Source organism: Hibiscus syriacus, unplaced genomic scaffold (assembly GCF_006381635.1).
Source record: "Hibiscus syriacus cultivar Baekdansim isolate YM2019G1 unplaced genomic scaffold, ASM638163v2 tig00000452_pilon, whole genome shotgun sequence".
In the NCBI taxonomy this organism is placed as follows: domain Eukaryota; kingdom Viridiplantae; phylum Streptophyta; class Magnoliopsida; order Malvales; family Malvaceae; genus Hibiscus; species Hibiscus syriacus.
This window is the reverse complement of record NW_024061787.1, coordinates 1,634,134-1,658,906: the sequence shown is the minus strand read 5'-3', so window position 1 is coordinate 1,658,906 and position 24,773 is coordinate 1,634,134. Positions and strand designations below refer to the sequence as shown.

The 24,773-nt window shown below is 34.6% G+C and overlaps 1 protein-coding gene across 1 annotated transcript; it reads left to right on the top strand.

Moving 5' to 3' along the window:
- Nucleotides 1-18,233: 18,233 nt before the first annotated feature.
- On the top strand, nucleotides 18,234-22,972 carry LOC120205800 (2-oxoglutarate dehydrogenase, mitochondrial-like). The gene is made up of 8 exons (XM_039205605.1): nucleotides 18,234-19,813; nucleotides 19,955-20,181; nucleotides 20,261-20,593; nucleotides 21,199-21,445; nucleotides 21,604-21,732; nucleotides 21,824-22,039; nucleotides 22,247-22,370; nucleotides 22,721-22,972. Exons 1-8 carry the CDS (start codon nucleotides 18,263-18,265, stop codon nucleotides 22,963-22,965), a joined length of 3,072 nt encoding a protein of 1,023 aa, XP_039061536.1. The 5' UTR covers nucleotides 18,234-18,262; the 3' UTR covers nucleotides 22,966-22,972.
- The last annotated feature ends 1,801 nt before the right edge of the window (nucleotides 22,973-24,773 follow it).

Genomic DNA, 24,773 nt, shown 5'->3' with positions numbered 1-24,773 from the left:
TATAAAGTTTTACTTTTTTTTAAATATATAGTTCTAATTTTATTTTTATTATTATTTATTTATGTTTTAATTTCACTTGTTTATATTTAAATATTATATTTATTATTATTATATAGTCATATAAATATATATAATCAATAATAATTTATATTATTTTACATAAATTATTTTTTTATCATATTTTAATATTTATTTATTTTTCAATATCAAAGAAAATGGGCAGTCTTAATACAACTTGATGTCCTATTCTGGTATTTTAAAATTAAATATTATAAAAAAAATTATAATTTAAATTATTATAATATATCGAATAAAATAGCTGTCTTAAGGCACCTAGAAGTCCTTTTCTGATATTTCTAAATACATAAATATCTTATTTATGTTTAATATATTTTTTTAAAAATATTTGAATTAAATATGATTATAAATTAAATATATTTTGAATTTTTAATAGAGACAATTTATAATTAACAAAGTACCAATTTTGGGCGTTATAGGGGTGCTAATCCTTCCCTAAAAGTAACCGACCACGAATCCCTTTTTATTATTAAAAAGAACGAATTTTTTGGTGGATCTCAAAGATCAGTTCATCTTTTAACTGATGTTTTCTTAAAACTCTTTTAAAAGATAATTTTTATGTATTCGACCTACCTAACCCAAAAGGCCGATGGCGACTCCCAAATTATATAAAAAACATTTATTAAACATCACTTTTCCCGCCAAGTAAAAAAGAAAAAAAATTCGTGCCCGGACGAAAACTGGTTACGACAGCTTGGCGACTCCGCTGGGGACCTGGTCAAACTTTTAAAATCAATTATAAATTGTCTCTATTAATTATAAATTAAAATTCATATATTTAATTTATAATTCTTTCTTTTCAAATTTTTTATATACTTATTATTTTTATAATATTTATATTTATATTTCATTTTACTTACAAGTATTTTATTTCATTATTTTTTTGTCAAAGGTTTGAACATTTCTCCTCAAACACAACACTTGCATTTCATAACATAAAGCTCTATAATTGAGTTTGTCCCTTTTTAAGTGAGAGTGAAAGCGATGTCTTCGTGAGAATTTATTCTCCGTGTCAGACCTAGCAAGTAACTTTCGGGGTTCATATGGTCTATGTCTTCGTGAGAATTTATTCTCCGTGTCAGGTATAGAGAAGTGTATCCCCTCGAATTGAACTCGATCCACTTTAGTCTGTGATGGACTAGGATTGAGGGTTAACAGCCCAAGGGGGCACTAACAAGGACAATTCGGGTACCTTTATTCTTAGATCTGAAACCCTGCAAATAATAAACCCTAGAAACTCTTTTGATTTGAAGCCATGCCGAAATTTTGTCCAAAATAGGTGTACACACAGGAGAAATGAATTCTAACTTTCCTTTAAATTTATTTATTTATTTATTTTACTGATTAAATTTCATGTGAATTTTAAATTATTTAAAGTATGAAGAAAGCATGTTTAAATAAAGATATTTAGGTAGACATTATTATTAAATTATTTTTTTATGTAAACTAATTCATTTCTTTTTGTGTGTTTTTTATTTCTTTTGTTTGCATGGCATTATACAGTATAAAAGGCATTGATCCTCGTGTTAATTGTCTCATTGGAAAACCTTCATCCATGGATAAAAAATGTTCAAATCAAATAATTCTAAACTCAGAAGTAAGACAATGGGCTGAAGACTTACAAAGACAAGGAGGAGACAGTCTGCAAGATGACTATGTATCTGATTTGGCCAGTTATGCTCCAGTTTCGCTAAAAAGAAATGATATGCAAGATTTGCGAAGCATTTGGGAACGTTGGGACTCAAACAAAAAGTTGCAGTTTTATCAGACTTATGGAGACATCCCATATTTGCTCTATGTTGAAGTTGATGAGAACTTACTTCGAGCCCTAATTCAATTCTGGAATCCATGGTACAATTGCTTCACTCTCAATAAAGAGGACTTGGTCCCTACTATTGAAGAGTACACAACTTTGCTACATATAGAAGGGGCTTTGGAGAATCGAATTTATTCAAATTCAATTAAAACTCAACCCTTTCGAGTTAAATTAGCAAAGATTGCTGGAGTACGAGAAGAATGGGTGGCATCTCGTACAAAACAAAAGGGCGAAAGCGAAGGAATTGCTTGGACCAACATTAAAGAACTTATTCAGAGTCATCCAGACACTAAAGTACGATTCGATCTCTTTGCTCTGGGTATGTATGGTATGGTCATCTTCCCAAAAGTATTGGGATATATTGAAGCTGCAGTAGTAGATTTGTTTGAGCAGCTACCAAAAAAGATTAATCCTACTTCTGCAATTCTAGCAGAGACTTTCAGATCGTTAAATGCTTGTAGAAAGCTAGGAGGTGGACGATTCTCAGGGTGTACCCAATTGTTATATGTTTGGATTCGTAGCCATTTCTGGAGGACAGAAAAGGTTTCATACCGGCGCTTTAATACGGATTACTCACCATTAAAAGAATTTCTAGAGCAAGAATGGCCGAAAGAAATTAAGAAAGATATGTGGATTAATGCCTTTCGAAATCTGCAAAGCAATGACATTGTTTGGCGAGCCCCAGGCAAATCCAAAGGGAATTCTTTTACAAATGTGGTGATTACAACTGGATAATGTTGCTCGGATTGTGGGGAGGAATTGGATATGCACCACTTCTGGTCATAAGACAGTATAAAGGTCGTCAATTTATACCTGTCACTGGTGGATTACATTCATCTGAGTTTGCATTCCACAGCAAAAATTATAAAAGAAATATCATGGAAGCCTTTATAGCTTGGAAAACAACTTTTTGTATCTGAGCTAAAGCAGCAAAAGAAATGCTAACTCCTGATTATGAGGAATGGAGATCTGTCAGGAAAAATGAAAATATTCCACTACCAGACCAAACTGAGGATATCTCTATGGAAGATCGCATTAAGGTGGTTCCATCAGAGATTAAAATCCTGAGAGCTGAGTTTGAAGCAGAAAGAGAAGATTGGTCAAGAGAATTAGAGCAAATGAGACGAGATAAAGCTATGTTGGGTGTTGACATTGACTTTCATTCATCACAATGTGCAATGTTGAGAGAAAACAAAGAAAAAGTTGATGGTGAATTCGGAGCATTAAAGAAAAATTACCAGGAGTTATATAAATCCCAGAAAGAATCAGGGCTGAGCCGATCAACAGTACAGATGACCAGAGAATTGAACATCGAGAAAAGTCGAGTTGAAAATCTGAAAGGAAAGAATAGCCGTCTACTCAAAAGCCTTGAGAAAGGAAAGCAGAAAATGGAAGATTTTGAGGTTGACAGAAGAGAGAGAATTATAAAACACAAAGCTGAACACCGCGAGATCATGAAATAAACCATCTGATTGCCGAACTTGAAGTTAGGGGCCAAAGGATTGAAAGTTCAATGTTGAAAAAGGAAAATGGGAGCTGGAAAGAAAGAATTTCAACACCAAACTTGAGGTAGAGCAAGAAGTGGCTAGCAATTGGATGCAAAGATGCAGAAACAAGAATGTTCAAATCCAGAAGCTTAATCAAAGGACGTAAGAAGCACGAAAAAAACTTGAAGAAGATCTGGATCAGTCTAGAAACAAAAACTCAGAGTTTAATGCTTACATCTTGCAACTTGAAGAGTCATTATTTCAAGAAAAGGTTCGTCTAGGACCTAGTGATCTCAAAGAAAGTAATGAGGAAAGTGCTTCACTGCGAAGACGCATTAGAGATCTTGAAAAAACTCTGCACAATTGTCAAGTCAGAATCACTGAGTTAGAGCAAACTCTCGAAGGAACTAATGAACAATGGCAAAAGTCAACTGATTTCTATGTAGAAAGAAGTGAAGAAAGAAGTAATATGGTATTTGAGGCCATGGTACAAATGAGCGAAGTTGCTAGATATGTTGGGGAACTAGCTGTTGAAGAAAAAATAATTGAGCATCACGTTGATCCAGTTTCTAAGTTCGGAAAGAAGGTGTCATGGCTAATGAAAGAAATTATAGAGCTTAATAGGAAAGCTACACCTTATCTGTAGTTATGAACTATTATAAAGAAACTTTTGTATGCCGATGAAAGTTGTTCTATGACAGTTAACTTTTTGGGATCAATACCTTTTTGCATACATACATTCTGCATACATTCATTATTCATTGCATTATTTTCTCTATGTATAATTTTTATTATTAAGATAATATTCATTAATTAAAATTTGAAAAAATAATATCAAAAGATTTTTCAATCGCAGTTATTCTGGCCAAAAGAGAAATACAACATCACTACGGTACTAGACAAGCTACTAAGAGAATTATGGAGGATAAAATAAAAAGTATTGAGGAACAGCATAATAAAGAACAAGCAGAAATGAGAATGAAGCTAGAGAAAATTGAAGCCAGTATTGCAAACTCACAAGACAGCATGATGCAGAAAATAGAAGACATGTTTAAAAGACAGGCTATCATTGGAAAAATGCATGAAAATCATGTATCTTTCTACCAATAACCTATGTATCCTCTTGGTTTCCCACCAGAACCAATTTATCACTCTGGTACTACACCTATACAAATCAATGCCTGCACATCAGCATTTCAAGAAGCTAAACCACATGAAAATCGACAAGTGGATCCTGCATCTTCAAGCAAATATCCACTTATATCAGATGTGAAAATAGGGGATTTTAATACTGAGCATCTAATCCCAGATTTGAATGAGCTGAATGAGAAGGAAAAATTAAATGAAGAATTGACCAGACAGATCAGGAGCTTAGAAGAATGAATGAAATACGTGGAAATAACTGAATCATTATATGGGTTTGACGCTAGTGAGTTGAGTTTGGTTCCAGACTTAATCCTCCCCATCAAGTTCAAAGTTCCCGAATTTGATAGATATGATAGTACCACATGCCCTTCATCCCACATTACTATGTTTTGTCGCAGAATGGCAGGATATGTGAAAGACGAGAAATTGTTAATTCGCTGCTTTCAAGATAGTTTGACAGGACCAGCCTTAAAATGGTATACTCAATTGACCAAAGCTAACATTAGATCCTGGAAAGATCTGGCTAAAGCATTCTTAGAGCAGTATCGCCACGTAACAGACATGGTCCCTGATAGATGGACTCTCCAAAATTTTGAGAAAAAGAATAACTAAACGTTCAGATAGTATGCTCAGAGATGGTGTGACACAGCAGCCCAAGTTCAACCACCCCTGTCAGAAAAAGAAGCCACAGTAATATTTGTCCATACATTGAATGCTCCTTATTTAAATCATCTAATGGGGAATGCAACCAGAAATTTTGCAGATTTGGTCATTTCTAGAGAACTCATTGAAAATGTCTTGAAAAGTGGCAAAATTGAATCAAATGAGGGGTCTAGTTCCAAAAGACCTATGTACCGGAAAAAAGAGAATGAAGTCAACAATGCAAACTCTTACAACAAAGATTCATCGAAAAGTGTTACAATAACCCAGCCAAGGGTCAAGAAAGAGGAAACAAACACTAATCGAGCAAAGTCCAGAGGATCTCGAAAGGAAAATGAAAGGTTGTCTTTTACACCTTTACCAGTACCCTATGCTGAGATCTATGATTCGCTGTTAAAAGCAGATGTCATACGGCCCTATCATTTGGTTCCCATGCAACCATCATTCCCTCCATGGTATGATGTAAAGGCACACTGTGTTTATCATGAAGGAATTACGGGTCATTCTATTGAAAACTGTTTGGCATTTAAAAGGGTGGTTCAAAATTTGATCAACACTGGAAAGTTGGAATTCAATTCACCATCTACATCAAATCATCCATTGCCAAATCATGGAGATAAAAACGTGAATGCAATTCAGGAAGAGAACAAAAAGAAAGCAAAAACTGACATTTCTGAAATTAAATCTCCTTTTGTTTGAATATTTCAACAACTCTCTTTAGCTGGTATAATTCCACAACAATTCAGGCCAAAGCATAATGAAGGCAAGAATTATTGTGAATATCATCAAGAGAAGGGGCATGAAATTCAATTATGTCCTGAGTTTAGGGATTTGGTGCAAAAATTGATGAATAACAGAGAGATAGAATTCTTTGAATAAGAACCAGGGAAAAAAGAAGATGATGTTTGCTCATCAGATGATTTTAAACCTAATCAAAGAACAATTGATCCTGTGATTATTAATGTGAAATCATCTACAGTGATTCCTGTAACAACAAAGCCGAAAGTAGTTATCACAACTCCTTTACCATTTCCATACAAGGATACCCGCAGGGTACCTTGGAATTATACTACCAATGTTTCAATGATAGGAGGATCTGTTTCTCTAGAAAAAACAGAAGAGAAAACACATAGTCTGGATTCGACGTCTGAAGCAGTGAGTGAAGTCGGATTCTTTACAAGAAGTGGGAGATGTTACTCTCCCGAAACATCCAATGCCTCAGAACAAGTGAAAGCGAAAGGAAAAGCCATGGTAATACCCCAAAAGGTATTTGATGATGAAACCCCTCCATCATTCAATGAGCCTGTAACAGAAAAACAAGCGCAAGAATTTTTGAAATTCCTGAAACATAGTGAGTATAGTGTGGTTGAACAACTACATAAACAACAAGCGAGAATTTCTATTCTTGATCTATTGATGAATTCAGAAGCACACAGAAATGCTTTGATGAGAATGCTTAATCAAACCTTTATCCGTGAAGATATATCCCTCAATAAACTTGACAGAATTGTGGGACATAGAGCCGCTGACAATTACATAACGTTCACGGATGATGAAATACCTGAAGGCGGAATGGGGTCAGTAAAAGCTTTGAATATTACCACACATTGTCATGGTCATGTTTTGCCAGGAGTATTGATTGACAATGGATCCACTCTTAACTTGATGCCTCTAGTCACACTTCAAAGAATGCCTGTGGATAAATCACACATGAAAAGTTATCAGAATGTAGTGCGAGCTTTTGATGGCACTAAAAAAGAGGTGCTTGGGAAAATGGAAATACCGTTGTTAATCGGACCAGTCGTGTACAATATTGACTTTGTGGTGATGGACATCCACCCTACATATAATTGTTTATTAGGGAGGCCATGGATTCATTCTGCAGGAGCCGTTCCTTCTTCATTACATCAGAAATTGAAATTCGTTGTTGATGGACAACTAATATGCGTAGGAGCTGAAGAAGAAATCATTACGTCTATAACAAGTGATGTTCCATATATTGAAACCAATGATGATGCTCTTGAATGCTCTTTCGAGCTCTTGAATTTGTCAATGCAACCTTTATTGCAGAAGGAAGCAAAATTCCATATCCCAGATTGTCTGATTGCACCAAGATGACGGTACGACAGACTTTAGGCATCGAAGCTAAAACTGGGAAAGGTTTAGGAAAGAATCTTCAAGGGAGTTCAGTTCCTGTAAGTATAAATATGAAGAAATATAGTTTTGGGCTTGGATTTAAGCCCAAATTTCAGCAAAAGAACAAAGAGATGAAAAGAAGGTGTGAAGACAGAAAGGCAAGGTTGAAAGGAGAAGAAATCCTTTGGGAACACATGTTTTTCCCACAGTTGAAGACCACATTCAGATCAGGGGGAACAATTAATGTAGAACAACAGATTGTTGAGGCCTTTAAAGAAGAAAGGTTGACGAAAGATCAAAGCACAGTTGAAGAAGCTATGAATGGATAGTTTATCAACATGATCATGAATGACAACAAGACTGGCAAATACTTGGATAAGATTCGCCCATGTTTTCCTGTAGAAAAACTCAACAATTGGACCATTGAAGACCTTCCTGTAGTTTTTAATATTAAAAAAGAGTAATATTCAGAACTAATCTTTATGTTTAGCCCAAAAGTATGAAAACTTTTTGTTATCTTGTGAAGGAAATTATGTTAAGTTCACCTAATATTAAATATAAGAAATTTTCTTTAAAATTTTCAGATGGCAATCATTTTTACATTTTCTTACACTTTTACATTTATTTATTTCATAAATTTATTATATTCTTTCGGAAATATGTCCGATTTAAATTTTCAGGTGTCACAATGTTAATAGCATGTTTATTCCTAAATTTAATCGAGAGATAAATTTAGAGCAGCCCATATGTCTGGAGGAAATCAATGAGTGTGAGGATGAACTGGAATGTGATGTACCTACTGAATTATTAAGACTGGTAGAAAAAGAAGATAAACAAATTTTACCTCACAAAGAAGAGATTGAGACTGTGAATCTGGGAACAGATGAAGAAATGAAAGAGGTGAAAATTGGTACTACTCTGACAATCCAAATAAAACAAGAATTGATAAATCTCCTTCAAGAGTTCAAAGATATCTTCGCCTGGTCTTATCAAGATATGCTTAGTTTGAGTACAGATATAGTGATGCATAAGCTTCCAATCAATCCAGAATATAAATCGGTCCAACAAAAGCTCAGGCGAATGAGGCCAGAAATGTTGTTACAGATCAAAGAGGAAGTAATGAAACAGATTAATGCAGGTTTCCTACAGGCAGCCAAATACCCAGAATGGGTAGCCAACATTGTTCCAGTACCAAAGAAAAATGGGAAAGTTCGAATGTGTGTGGATTACAGAGATCTCAACAAAGCTAGTCCGAAAGATAGCTTTCCATTACCCCACATAGACACCTTGGTGGACAATACTGCATGACATGCATGGTTTTCATTTATGGATGGCTTTTCAGGATATAATCAGATAAAAATGAATCTTGAAGACATGGAAAAAACAACATTTGTAACCATGTAGGGCACATTCTGCTATAAAGTAATGCCATTTGGATTGAAAAATGCAGGGGCAACGTATCAAAGAGCCATGGTAACTTTGTTTCATGACATGATGCACAAAGAGATTGAAGTATATGTAGATGACATGATTGCAAAATCCCGAACCGAAAAAGAACATATTCAAAATTTGAGAAAGCTTTTCCAGAGATTAAGGAAGTATCAATTAAAGCTCAACCCCGCTAAATGTACTTTTAGGGTAACTTCTGGGAAGCTTTTAGGATTTGTGGTCAGCAAAAAAGGAATCGAGATTGATCCAGATAAAGTAAAAGCAATTCAAGATCTTCCACCACCCAATACAAAAAAAAAAGAAGTTCGAGGCTTTTTGGGAAGATTAAATTATATATCTTGGTTCATTTCTCAATTAACTGACAAATGTGATACAGTGTTCAAATTACTTCGAAAGAACAATCCTAAAGTCTGGAATGATGAATGTCAAGAAACTTTGGATATTATTAAGAAATATTTATCCAATGCCCCCATTTTAGTATCACCAATGCCTGATAGACCGTTAATTCTCTACTTGACAGTCTTTGAAAATTCGATGGGATGTGTACTGGGACAGCATGATGAATTTGGAAGAAAAGAAAAAGCCATTTATTATCTGAGCAAGAAATTTACTGATTGTGAAATTTGATATCCACCAATACAAAAATTATGTTGTGCCCTGGTGTGGGCTACTCGAAGACTCAGACAATACATGTTATATCATACTACTTGGTTGATATCCAAACTTGATCCTTTGAAATTCTTAATGGAATCACCAGCTTTGACAGGCAGAATGGCTAGATGGCAGATGTTATTATCCGAGTTTGATATTGTATATGTCAACCAAAAAGCGATAAAAGAAAGTGTCATAGCTGATTTTCTGGCCAGCGTGTATCGAATGATTATCAACCTTTGAGTTTCAATTTTCCAGATGAAGATTTATTGTGCATATCCATGAATGAAGAAGTCGGAACAAATGATGCATCTGCATCTTGGAAGCTTTACTTTGACGGAGCAACCAACGCCTTGGGACGAGGAATCGGGGCAGTGTTAATTTCTCCAGAAAATATTTATTATCCCTTTACAAGTAGACCGGAGTTCTTTTGCACCAATAACATGGCGGAATATGAAGCTTGTGTCATGGGATTGAAAGCAGCTATAGAAAGAAAAATCAAATGTCTCAAGATATATGGAGATTCATCGTTAGTGGTGTATCAATTACGAGGTGAATGGGAAACAAAAGATTCCAAATTATTGGAATACCGAAATTTTACCCTCGAATTAGTGAAAGAATTTGAGAGAGTCACCTTCAATTATCTCCCTCGAGAAGAAAATCAAATGGCAGATGCTTTGGCTACATTAGCTGTTATGTTTCAGGCAACTAAGAAAGTTGATATGATGCCAATCAAAATGCAAGTATATGAAATTCCTGCACATTGTTATAGTGTGGAAGAAGAGGTAGATGGTAAACCATGGTATCATGATATCCTGCAATATATCAAAAATCAAAGTTATCCACAAAATGCATCTGAAATTGATAAAAGAACCTTGAGAAGAATGGCTGCTGGATATTTTCTTGATGGCGAGACTATGTATAGAAGAAGCAATGATCAAATGCTATTGAGATGTTTAAATACCAGCGAAGCCAGAAGCATCATTGAAGAAGTACACAGTGGAATATGTGGAACACATGCAAATGGTCTTTCCATGGCTAGAAAAATAATGAGATATGGATACTATTGGGCTACCATGCACACAGATTGCATTGATTATGCAAGGAAATGTCATAAATGCCAGATATATGCAGACAAGATTCATGTACCCCCATCTCCTTTACATGTAATGACAGCACCCTGGCCATTTTCTATGTGGGGAATAGATGTCATTGGGGCAATCACACCAAAAGCATCGAATGGACATTGCTTCATCCTTGTGGCAATTGATTATTTTACCAAATGGGTTGAAGCTACTTCATATGCCAATATTAAGAGGTCCACAGTCTGCAAATTCATAAAGAAAGAGATAATTTGCCGGTATGGCCTACCAGAAAGGATTATTATAGATAATGCTATGAACCTGAACAACAAAATGATGACCGAACTTTGTGCACAGTTTAAGATCAAACATGCAAACTCAGTGGCATGTCGTCCAAAGATGAATGGGGCAGTTGAAGCAGCAAATAAGAACATCAAGAGAATCATTACAAAGACCACTGAAACTTACAAAGATTGGCACGAGAAGTTACCTTTTGCTTTATATGCATACCGAACTACTGTTCGAACATCTACTGGGGCAACGCCTTTTTCTTTAGTCTACGGGATGGAAGCAGTCTTACCAATTGAAGTTGAAATTCCATCGCTTCGAATTTTGAGAGAAATAAAATTGGATGAATCTGAATGGATCCAAGCTAGATTTGATCAATTGAACCTTATTGAGGAGAAAAGATTGAGAGCTATTTGCCATGGACAGATGTATCAGAAACGGATGATGAAGTCTCATGACAAGAAAGTACATCCAAGAGAATTCCAAGAGGGTGATCTAGTACTAAAAAAGATCTTGCCTATACATAAAGATTTCCGTGGGAAATTGATGCCTAATTGGGAAGGGCCATACATTGTAAAAAAGGCCTTTTCCGGAGGAGCGTTGATCTTGGCAGAAATGGATAAAAAAATTCTGAGAAATCCAATAAACTCGGATTCTGTCAAGAAATATTATGCTTGAAGAAAAATGAAAATGAAAGAAAAAAATGAAAAAAAAAGAGAAAAAAGAAGGTCAAGATGAAAACCCACAATTGGCATCTTGTAACCAAAAGAAGGATTTGAGTTGAAAACCTGAAAGGGCGGCTCAAATGCATATTGATATTAGGCATCTGGCAATTGAACCCTCTTAAGATTTTGATAGTTTGGGAGGAACTTCACATCTACAAGCATTCTGACAACGTTTGAGATCTTTCAGACAAAAGCTTACATCGGTACTCTAAATTATATCAATTTGATTAGTTTAGAAATACTTATGCTAATAATTTGTTGAGTCATTTGAATTTTTATCATTCCTATGCTTGCCATAACTTTGAATACAATACTATCTATTTATTAATAAATTCTAAGTTTATTTTCTCTAAATTCAATTTATTTGAGATTCAATTTATTTTCGAAAATTCAACTTATTCTTTTATTTTGTAAATGGATTAACATAATTCTGAAATAAGTTAAAGATTTCTGAATATCACTTTATGTTAATACTTTTAAAGGCATGGAATACAAAGTAAGCAAATTATCACCATCATAGAGTTATTTGGAAGCGGAACAAGAAGAAATCTGTTCTCAAATTGGCAGATTATGAATATAGCCCCTTTTCAGTGTAGCAGCATGAAAATACTTCGAATCTATAAATTCTGGTTCTACATCGAATAAATACTGTGATATTCCAGTCCAAACATTAACTGGATCAAGTACTACGTTCTCATAGTAGAAATAAGAAGACCCAATAGCATCTTCTGGAAGTGTTCTTTGAGTTATCTGATCTGATTTGGTATGAACCCCAAAATCAATCATTGGATTTGAAAGATGAATTTTCTCATAATAGGAATACGAAGACCCAATAGAATCTTCTGGAAGTGTTCTTTGAGTTATCTGATCTGATTTGGTATGAACCCCAAAATCAATCATTAGATTTGAAAGATGAATTTGCTCATAGTAGAAATAAGAAGACCTAATAGCATCTTCTGGAAGTTTTCTTTGAGTCATTTGATCTGGTTCGGTAGGAACCACAGAACCAATCATTGGAATTAAAAGATGAACTGCATGATCGTCTTCATTAAGAAGCTTCTTTTCAAGCTTCCTCCGCTTCTTCTTTTTTAAGAAAATCATAGCCCAAGTTTCTCCTTTTCTTGTAATTGGGATCATTGCATAATGGCTTCCTATCTTTTACCGGAAGAAATGTGCCAGCAGCCTTAGCCATTTGAGCAGCACATATAAAATCTGTCAACTCTACAATTGATGAATCCGGACCACATCTCTCCATGGCTATTGAAGACATAGCATTTGAGTATCCCATTTTCGTCAAGTATAACAGTTTACTCTCCTCATCAGAATCAGAATTCAGGATTTTCTCGGTATCAAAAGAATTATCGATATCTATGAAATCATCTTGATAGATCACTTCATAATTAGATGAGTAGTTATCAGAATCAACATGTTACATGAGTGCAAACTTTTCAAAAGCCTGTGCCATTGAGTTTTGCTCTCAAGGGATTTTGTGACATTATATCTACATCTACATTTGTCAAAGATGATAGATTCTCTGATTTGAAGAAGAAAGATTTATTGGATTTCTACACAACTGAAGAAATAATCAGTTCACCAATTTGAAATCAAATAAACTTAATATTCATGCATCATATTTAGGCATTTGCAAAAATAGGTGCATTTTCATTCATTTTATCCATGTTGAATTTTGACAGGAATTTCAAAGATTTTAGCAAATATTAAAATCCATCATTCGGTGGATCAGCAGTGCCAGTTAGAGTTCATAATGAGAAGAACTCATCTGAAGAAGGAAGAAGAAGTTCATAATGAGAAGAACTTGTTCAACTTTTTTCTTAAATTCATCACCCGGTGGATCAGCAGTGCCAGTTAGAGTTCATAATGAGAAGAATTCATCTGAAGAAGGAAGAAGAAGTTCATAATGAGAATAACTTGTTCAACTTTTTGCTTAAATTCATCACTTGATGGATCAGCTTTTCCAGAGAAAGTTCATAATGAGAAGAACTCATCTGAAGAAGGAAGAAGAAGTTCATGATGAGAAGAATTTATTCAACCTTTTGTTTGAATTCATCATTTGATGGATCAACATTGCCATGTAGAGTTCATAATGAGAAGAACTCATCATCTGAAGAAGAAGAAATTCATAATGAGAAGAATTTGTTCAACCTTTTGCTCAAATCCATCACTTAATGGATCAGCTTTTTCAAAGAAAGTTCATAATGAGAAGAACTCATCTGAAGAAGAAGAAGTTCATAATGAGAAGAGCTTATTCAACCTTTTGATTGACTCTATCACAGAAGGAAATAGATCAACATCATCCCCAGCGGAAAGTTCATAATGAGAAGAACTCATCTGAAGAAGAAAGAAGAAGTTCATAATGAGAAGAGCTTATTCAACCTTTTGAATGACTCTATCACAGAAGGAAATAGGTCAACATCATCCCCAGCGGAAAGTTCATAATGAGAAGAACTCATCTGAAGAAAGAGAAGAATTTATTCAACATCTCCATATTAATCAAGTGAAGTCAAATGAAAAAAAACTTATTATCTTGTCATCTTTGCTCTATTCTTGTTAACACAAGAATAAGCAAAGAGGAGCAGCTGAAGATACTCATTTTTTTCATTTAAATATTATTTATATTATCATTATTATTATTATTATTATTATTATTATTATTATTATTATTATTATTTTATTAATAAATATTATTACAGGCCCAAATCAGACTGGATCGGCCCAGTTACAAAGGACCCAACTGGCCCAAACCCATCAGGAAACCCTAAACCCAATTTAAGGTTTGTATCATCTAACCCTAGCCGCCTCAGCATCACAGCCGTTAGATCTGAGAAATCCAACGGCCCACACTCATCCAGAACGAACCCTAGGGTAATGATACCCTAGGGACCACGCGGCCGCCGTTTGCCAACCTCTGCTACCACGCTGCCACGACGCCAACCGAAGGATCCAGAAGGCCAAGCCATAGCCGCACACGTTGCCCTCAACGGTGAGTCACCACTGGAAGTTCGGTGACTCACCGAAATCTACTCTTTTACCCGGTTCGAGACAAGCGCCGGTGATGGCTATAAAGCCACCACCGAACCTGCAAAGAAAAAGAGGAGGAACCAACAGCCACAGAGCAACCAAACAGAGAGAAAAGATACAAAAAAATAGAGACCAACTCACAACAACCAGCAATCCAACCGAGAAGAGAGAAGGAAGGGTTTACCTTACCGGAGAACTCCAAAAGGCGTCTGATAACCAAAAATACCGAAGGTATTTTCCTTAGATCTAGGAAAACCCATAACTTTTTAGGATAAAAGAAGGGTGAAATCGGGTTTAGGGTACTCAGATCTATGGTTTGGGAAATTTTGGTGTTTTTCGACCACCGGAAATGGTGGCCAGCGATGGGGATTACGGCGGCAGACGGCTGCTGCCCGGTGACCGGCTTCCCTCCGATGAGGGAAGCTAGAGAGAGGCGAGAGAGTTTTAAACTCTCTCAGTTTAGAGAGAGAGAGAGAGAGCAAACTGAGAAATGAGAGAGCTGGCCCTTCGGGCCAGCCGTTTCGGGCTTAAATAGCCCTTCCCGAACGACGCCGTTTTGGGGAGGGCTATTGATGTAATTTTTAAATGTTAAACCCTGTCCGTAGTCCCTCTGCTTTATATGTTTTACATTTTAGTCACTGAATTAAATTTATGATCCTTTTAATTTGGTCTCTAAATTTTATTTATTTATATTTTAGCCCTTAACAGTATTTATAAATATTTTAGATAAAATACGTATTTAGTCCTTTAGTTTTAATAATTAATATTTTAATCTCGAGTACATATTTTTAATTTATTTTAATTTGATATATGAATTTTATATAATTTTATTTTAGTCACCAAATTAATAAATAAGGAGAATAGCATGTTTAATCCCTGTAATTTTAAATAATTAATTACGAATTAGGTATTTAATTTTATTAGATTATAATTTAGTCACTAATTTTAAATATTTTCATTTATTATAAAGTTTTACTTTTTTTAAATATATAGTTCTAATTTTATTTTTATTATTATTTATTTATGTTTTAATTTCACTTGTTTATATTTAAATATTATATTTATTATTATTATATAGTCATATAAATATATATAATCAATAATAATTTATATTATTTTACATAAATTATTTTTTTATCATATTTTAATATTTATTTATTTTTCAATATCAAAGAAAAGGGGCAGTCTTAATACAACTGGATGTCCTATTCTGGTATTTTAAAATTAAATATTATAAAAAAATTATAATTTAAATTATTATAATATATCGAAGAAAAGAGCTGTCTTAAGGCACCTAGAAGTCATTTTCTGATGTTTCTAAATACATAAATATCTTATTTATGTTTAATATATTTTCTTAAAAATATTTGAATTAAATAGGATTATAAATTAAATATATTTTGAATTTTTAATAGAGACAATTTATAATTAACAAAGTACCAATTTTGGGCGTTATAGGGGTGCTAATCCTTCCCTAAACGTAACCGACCACGAATCCCTTTTTATTATTAAAAAGAACAAATTTTTTGGTTATAAACGTAGATCAATTCATCTTCTAACTGATGTTTTCTTAAAACTCTTTTAAAAGATAATTTTTAGGTATTCGACCTACCTAACCCAAAAGGTCGATGGCGACTCCCAAATTATATATAAAAAAACATTTATTAAACATCACTTTTCCCGCCAAGTAAAAAAGAAAAAAAAAATCGTGCCCGGACGAAAACCGGTTACGACAGTATAGTATAATTATTAGTGTGGCACTGAACTCGTAAGCTCAACATTCGAAATGTGTTTTCGTGTGCAAGTTCTTAGCAGACTGTCCATGGAGCTTTATCGTCACTAGATAATCTAGCTCAACAGAGATCCTTATTGGAGGGCATGTACTATTATAGACCCCTTTTTTTTATTCAGTTATAACTCTATTTTGTATTAAACTCGGTATTGGTTTATTTTAAATATTTAGGAGTTCCCCCGTATTTGTAGAACTGATTTATTACGTTTTATTTACATTGCTATGGATGACGTTTATATAACGATTTACAATGGTTTTTAAAAGAAAAAAAATTGGGTTAGCAACTTCGGTAGTCCCGTGTGACATCACAACCATCGATTTTCGGGTCAGACTGGATTAGAATGTTACAATATATAAAAAAAATATAAAATATATAGTAATTTTAAAATTTAAGCTCGCCCCTTTGTTCCATCAGTGTTTTATTTAGCATATGCAATGGTTAGGAGTTTTAGAATTAATTATTACTAATAGGTTTAGTTACATGTTTGATATTTATAAAGTGAGTCTCTCTATGAATTAGAAATAAAAAAGAAAGTTCATACATTCTTATATATTTTCAGGTAATAATGATTCTTATTATCTGTTCAGAATATATATATATTATTCTTATCATAAAGCGTGAAGTAACGCCCATCTCTATTGATTTTTCCATTAATGTGTAATTTATTCTACTTTAAAAAATTAACAACACATTTTAGAAAACTATAAATATCATCTTTTTTAAAAAAACTATTAAATAATTTTATAAGTAATGAAATGGACTCAATAAAATAATTAAACTGTAGTGTAGTGCTCAGTTTCAAGAAACATTGATAAATTGAGGTAATCCGTCAGACATTAATACTTTTTATTATTAATATTTTACTTGAAATATTCAAGCTAAACTTATAATTATTAATCTTTTTATTATATATTTTGTATATTTATTTTTTCTTCAAAACAATTAGGCATTGTCTAACTTTAAAAAGAAAATAAAGGGAGAGTGAAATGAAGGTGCTTCTAGAGAAGAAATTACGAGAAAGAGCAAAGAATAAAAAGTAAGATTTTGGGTCTAAAGTCGGCATTAACTTCACTTGTAGGGTTTTGATTCTCTTTTATTTTCCAGGTATGCTTTTATTCTCTCCTCTAACTTTATTTATTTTTATCTTTTTTTTTCCAATTTTCATCTGATTTCTCTGAACACTGATCTCCTCTTCATTTTCGTCGGTAAATCTGTGTCCTTTATGCTTTTCAATATTATGAAGATTTTTCTTTTGCTTGCATTTGTTACAGACTTGAGATTTTATTGTTTTCGCTGTCTGTGTGGATGAATTTGCCGTAATGATTCAACAGCTTGACGTTATTTTTCTTTTATGTTCTGTTCCCAAGAATAATTGAATTGATTTGATCCGCTTGAACGAATTGAGAACGAGGAAGATCTTTTTTGGATTTAATTTCTGTTGTTGCAGGCTTAAGCAATTATGATTTTTCTTGAGAAGATTTTATGCCGTTTACTTTAATTGCTAATGTTAAGAAAGTTGAATTTCGTTGGTTTTTTATTCTGTTAGTAGCATTTTGAGCATTTATGTTCTTCATCATCTTGTTCTAGGCTAAATTTTCTAAGCATAATTAATACTTTTTTATGTGCTTTGGTGAATTTGAACCATCGAAGTTAGCATTTTTATCATGAGTGCTTGATTGTGAATGTTAATAAGCTTAGATGCATAAATTGAACACTTACGTATATTTTATCATATTTGAGCTATTAATGTTGTCAATATATATATATCCCTTTTTAATTTCATTTTATATTTTTGTTAAAAAAAGTTCATAATATTTTGAATAAGGGTATCCAATTTTTTTATAGAGATCTGACTCTGGCAGTAGGTAGTCGTTTTGAACTGTTGGCTCATAAATATTGTTGATTGATAGATATGGGGTGGCTTAGAGCTGGATCAAGTGTGGCAAAGCTTGCTATTAGGAAGACTTTGTCCCAGGGTGGATCATATGCTGCAAGATCACGCTTTGTTCCTTCACGGAGTCGATATTTTCATACCACAGTCTTTAAATCAAAGGCACAGACTGCACCTGTTCCTCGTCCTGTTCCTCTTTCTAAGCTAACTGATAGTTTCTTAGATGGAACCAGTAGTGTGTACTTGGAGGAGCTTCAAAGGGCCTGGGAAGCAGACCCAGATAGCGTTGATGAGTCATGGGACAATTTCTTCAGGAATTTTGTTGGTCAGGCTGCCACATCACCTGGAATTTCAGGCCAGAGCATTCAGGAAAGTATGCGACTATTATTGTTTGTGAGGGCTTATCAGGTTAATGGTCACGTGAAAGCAAAGTTAGATCCCTTGGGTTTAGAGAAAAGAGAAATCCCCGATGATTTGGATCCAGCTCTTTATGGTTTTACTGAAGCTGATCTTGATAGAGAATTCTTTTTAGGTGTGTGGAGGATGGCTGGATTTTTATCAGAAAACCGACCAGTGCAGACGCTTAGGTCAATTTTGACTCGGCTCGAACAGGCTTACTGTGGAAGCATTGGGTTTGAGTACATGCACATTGCTGACCGTGAGAAGTGCAACTGGCTGAGAGACAAGATTGAAACTCCAACACCAATGCAGTACAATCGCCAGCGGCGTGAAGTCATTCTTGATAGGCTTATATGGAGTACACAGTTTGAAAATTTCTTGGCTACTAAGTGGACAACAGCTAAGAGGTTCGGGCTAGAAGGGGGTGAAACTTTGATTCCTGGAATGAAAGAGATGTTTGACAGGGCTGCAGACCTAGGGGTTGAAAGCATAGTTATTGGAATGCCTCACAGAGGAAGATTGAATGTGCTAGGTAATGTTGTCCGAAAGCCACTTCGTCAAATATTTAGTGAGTTCAGTGGTGGTACTAGGCCTGTGGATGAAGTTGGACTTTACACTGGAACTGGTGATGTCAAATATCACTTGGGAACTTCCTATGATCGACCAACAAGAGGTGGAAAGAGAATTCATTTGTCTTTAGTTGCCAATCCCAGTCACTTGGAGGCTGTGGACCCAGTTGTTGTTGGAAAAACTAGAGCAAAGCAGTATTACTCCAATGATCTGGAGAGGACCAAGAACATGGCTGTTTTGATCCATGGAGATGGCAGCTTTGCTGGACAGGGTGTAGTCTATGAAACTCTTCATCTTAGTGCACTTCCAAACTACACTACCGGTGGGACTATACATATTGTAGTCAACAACCAAGTGGCATTTACAACTGATCCTAGAGCAGGCAGATCCTCACAGTATTGCACTGATGTTGCCAAAGCATTAAGCGCTCCCATTTTCCATGTAAATGGAGATGATGTTGAGGCGGTTGTCCATGTATGCGAACTAGCTGCTGAGTGGCGCCAAACCTTCCATTCAGATGTGGTGGTTGATTTGGTCTGCTACCGTAGATTTGGGCATAATGAGATTGATGAACCATCGTTTACACAGCCAAAGATGTATAAGGTCTGCCTGTGTATTTCCCTGTTTTGTTTTTTATTTCTCCATTATACATATCATTGTTGGTCCTACCCTTATTATTTGTGTTTTAATATGTTCCTGAGAAATGACTGGAACTTCACCTATGTAAGTTCTTGTTTCTAACAGATCATTCGCAATCACCCCTCAGCACTTCAGATCTACCAAAACAAGTTGTTAGAGTCTGGGCAGGTAACACAGGAAGACATTGGTAACATAAGTCAGAAGATCAGTTCCATTCTTAATGAAGAATTTTTAGCCAGCAAAGATTATGTTCCCAAAAAAAGAGATTGGCTTTCTGCTTACTGGACTGGATTCAAGTCACCAGAACAAATTTCACGTGTTCGAAACACTGGGTATGCTGGCTTCTTTGTCAATTTCAACTTTAATTTAACTCTTATATATACTTGCTGATGAAACTTTCGTGTTATGCAGGGTTAAACCTGAGATATTGAAGAATGTTGGCAAAGCAATCACAACTCTTCCAGATAATTTTAAGCCTCATAGAGCGGTAAAGAAGGTTTACGAACAACGTTCACATATGATTGAGACAGGGGAGGGCCTTGACTGGGCTATGGGTGAAGCACTTGCATTTGCTACCTTGCTGGTGGAAGGTAACCATGTTAGGTTGAGTGGTCAGGATGTTGAAAGGGGTACATTCAGTCATCGGCATTCTGTAATTCATGATCAGGAAACAGGGGAGCAGTATTGCCCTCTGGACCATGTTATCATCAACCAGAATGAGGAGATGTTTACTGTCAGCAATAGGTAACCTTTTCGTGCTTTGAATTTTGTTAGTTTTTCTACCAATATAATACATTTTCTCTGATTAGGACTGTACAAGATTTTTGGTTATGTATTTGACTATTTGACTTGGAAATCCTTTAAGGGGAAAATAAGCCATCTACATTTTTACTTATTCAAGGAAAAAATAGTAACAGAAAAAGGGAAAAGGAACCCTTTATTTGTGTAACTATTTAATATTATGGTTAATTTGAAATCTATTTATACTTGTTTGCCAAAGAAATTGTCTTTTAAGTACACTCTCCAAATTAAATATTAATTATGCTCAACATTAGTACTTAACTTATTGAGAATTGTTCCACCTGACTGTACCATATTCTTGGATTGTGCTTTCCATGTGGTTCACATCATGCAATGTGTAAAGGTTCACACTGATGTTTTTATCTTTCACCTGCAAATATGTTTTGTTTTCTGCTTAAGGTGGAATTATCCTTCCTTCCTTGTGCAAATTTATGTGCCTGCCTGAGAATTGTTAGATTGGGCATGTTAGTTTTGTATGGCATTTGTCCTTTTGATCCTTTTGCTAATTCTGGATTCTTTTCTGAGCAACATGTGGCCTTTACGTGCAGTTCTCTTTCTGAGTTTGGTGTTCTTGGATTCGAGTTGGGTTACTCGATGGAAAATCCAAATTCATTGGTTATGTGGGAAGCTCAGTTTGGTGACTTTGCTAATGGTGCTCAAGTGATATTTGATCAATTTATAAGTAGCGGGGAGGCGAAGTGGCTGCGTCAAACTGGTCTCGTTGTGCTGCTTCCCCATGGTTATGATGGACAAGGTCCCGAACATTCAAGTGCACGACTAGAGCGTTATCTTCAGGTATATTCCCCATGAGTTGTTCTTTACAGCTCGTTTTAGCTTTATCTTCTTTTACTCAAATTTAGACTATGCTACGTGGCATGTCTTTTTTTAACATCAAAATTGAAAAAAAGTACTTGATTGTACATTGATAACTACATTTTTATAAACTTTTGCAGATGAGTGATGATAATCCTTTTGTTATTCCTGAGATGGATCCAACACTTCGTAAACAAATTCAGGAGTGTAACTGGCAAGTGGTTAATGTTACAACACCTGCTAATTACTTCCATGTTTTGCGGCGTCAGGTTAGCGCATCTAATCATTAATATTAATGATATTTCAGCTTTGTGGCTAGTCTCTTGCCATTTCCTTATTGTATCTTCCTTCCTACCCCAGATACACAGGGAATTCCGTAAGCCTCTTATTGTGATGTCCCCCAAAAAATTGCTTCGTCACAAGGACTGCAAATCGAACCTTTCTGAATTTGATGATGTCCAAGGCCACCCTGGTTTTGATAAACAAGGAACACGATTTAAGCGTCTTATAAAGGATCAGAATATGCACTCCGACCTTGAGGAGGGTATTAGACGCTTGGTACTTTGTTCTGGAAAGGTGGGTTATGCCCTTGGTTTCTGCTTGTTTTCCTCTTGTATGACTTATAAAAGCTGTTTAATTCTGGAATTATATCTTATGCAGTGAAGCGGACAGCTAAGATTCATAAATAGTGTTTATCTTGTTCAGTTCCATCCATAGTTTTCTGCAGGTTCAATGTTTCCGTGTTGTTTTTTGTACGATAATTATACTCGCTTATGTTTTCAGGTTTACTATGAGCTTGATGATGAGCGAAAGAAAAACAATGCTAGCGATGTTGCTATCTGTCGAGTGGAACAGCTTTGCCCGTTCCCTTATGACCTAATCCAGCGAGAGCTTAAGCGATATCCAAGTATGTAGTCCAAACTTAGACCAAGACTTGATCTATAGCAGAACTCACTGAACCTAAATACACAATGTGAAACATTTTGATAATTTACTAGGATTGCTAATGCAATGCTAGCCACTGTACAAATTTCATTCAGTTTGTTAAAAGCAAATATCTGAATTGGAGTCTTTTCTTTCTTGGTCTCCACCTCTTTACTTTGTAAAGAAACTAGATGTCCAAGCTTTATGGGGTTTGTGTACTGCTCGGTTTAGTAATTTTTCTCGTATTCGGATCCTTTATCTCTTTCCATGCTTTTTTGTTTTTCCTAATATCAAGACATGATTTCGGATTTCTATTTTTGGTGTTACTTTCAGATGCGGAGATCGTTTGGTGTCAAGAAGAACCGATGAACATGGGTGCATACAGCTATATCGCACCTCGCCTTGCCACTTCAATGGCCTCTTTGGATAGAGGAGCCTTTGAGGATGTCAGATATGTCGGTCGTGCTCCATCTGCTTCCACTGCTACTGGCTTCATTTCCGTGCACATGAAAGAACAAACTGAACTCGTTCAAAAGGCCATTCAACCCGAACCAATCAAGGCCAATATCACTATCTGAAGCTTTGCTTAAAATCATACTTGAAAAACTATAGCATTGAAGCAATTCTCTCAAATAAGATTTGGTGCAGATCTTGAAAACTCTTTGTTAGGGTTTGTTATGTTGATGATGGTCGTCATTTTTCCACTATTCATTCTCTGCCAGGGCGCTGATACACGAAGGTGAACCGGTTATTGAAAGATGCAAAATTTCATTTTGTAATATTTTGGTTGGTGTATTTTCAACCCAAACGTTATATAACAACGCATCAGTTTCTTTTACAAGTTCAGGAACTGAAACTACCTTGTTCTTTGCTATGCTCGACTTCTCAGGGACTATTATGGTTGAAATGGGGGTTGAGTTTCATTCATATATTCTGGAAATAAGAGGAAATGGAAAATTACATTAATAAAATGATTTTATTTAAGTGGTAAGCAATTTGATATTGCTTAAGCAAGGTATCGAATTGAAGTCTTTTTGTATTAGAAGATTTCTGTTAGGAGATTCATATATTAAAGTCAGATGTATGATGTGTATTAGTTCAAGATCGGTATGCAGTAGTCAAGGCAAAATCTTAGAATTAAGAGGGGAAAAAATGAGTAGCATAAAATGCATTTTATCATAAATAAAAATAACATGCCTTGAAACCTTTTTAGTGAAAATTTTGCTAAAGCTTAAAATTTAGTTCAGGTAATTTACAACCAACTTTTCAAGGATGAATCGCTTGTCAGACGTTCTAAGAAAAGAAGAGGTGCATCCTAATTGATTGCCGAGTTTATTTGTTTAAGGTAAAACTACATGTTTACTATCCTAATTATAACTATTATTTTCGCTTTAATTATAACTTTTAGCATTACGTTTTTGTTTATTTTTTTCATATGTCATTAAAAATTAATAGAACTGTCGACGTGATTTTTTAAAAAAAATCAATGATGATATGACGTTACTTTTTGTCACAAGTGAGCATCAGTGATAATTTTTTGACGGTGGATGATCAAAATGAAGCAAAGACATAGCATTAGGCATGGATGAGCTCTTGAAAATTTCAAATTATCTTATATTTTAGATTTTTTTCTATATATTTTCGAATGATAATATATTTTCGTCCCCTAGAATTTTAGAAGTTTGCCCTAACATAAAATTCTTCGTCTATTCCTAACTTTAAGTATGATTTTGAAACAAAAAATAATTGAATGGCCAAAACGAAAAAAAAATGATAGTTCTAAACGTGTAGTTTACCCATTCGTTTATGGTATGACTTTGCAGCCATCTGATTTTACTGGACCAAAGTTCCAAGATGGTGGTTGTCAATTGAACTCTCATTATAATTTATAATCATCCTGTATATGTATTATTGATATAATGGATGGTATTATCGTTAAAGAATGGGTACAAAATCGCATTATGACGGATATTTAATTCTATGCATTGGACTTGTAATGTTACTGACGATTGAGCAAAGTAAAAGGCTGTAATGATGGCAGGCAGATTATTTGTGGAGGGTGCAATTTCCTATTATGATTTGGCTTTAAGCAAAACAAGAGATTAGACGTTTGGTAATCAAAACATGATAATGCATATACACGCAGCACTTTTAAAGCCAGATTAGAGGCGTAAATGAGCTTATCACATTATGATTTGGATTGCATTTTTGGTTTATGCTTTAAGCCAGGGCCATAAATTCAATGCACTCATAAGTAGAATTTTATGTTTGGAGTGAATTTTTAAAATTTTAGAAAAAATAAATTTATAAAATTTTAGGGTAAAATATATTTTTAATAAAAATATATAAAAAAAATTAAAATATATGATAATTTTAAATTTTTAGG

What these genes read in the sequence shown, in the direction of transcription:
- LOC120205800 (XM_039205605.1), top strand. Translation starts at nt 18,263, where the DNA reads ATGGGGTGGCTTAGAGCTGGATCAAGTGTGGCAAAGCTTGCTATTAGG. An exon ending in TCACGTGTTCGAAACACTGG is followed by an intron (nt 20,182 to 20,260) that starts GTATGCTGGCTT and finishes CGTGTTATGCAG; the next exon opens with GGTTAAACCTGAGATATTGA. An exon ending in AGAGCTTAAGCGATATCCAA is followed by an intron (nt 22,371 to 22,720) that starts GTATGTAGTCCA and finishes TGTTACTTTCAG; the next exon opens with ATGCGGAGATCGTTTGGTGT.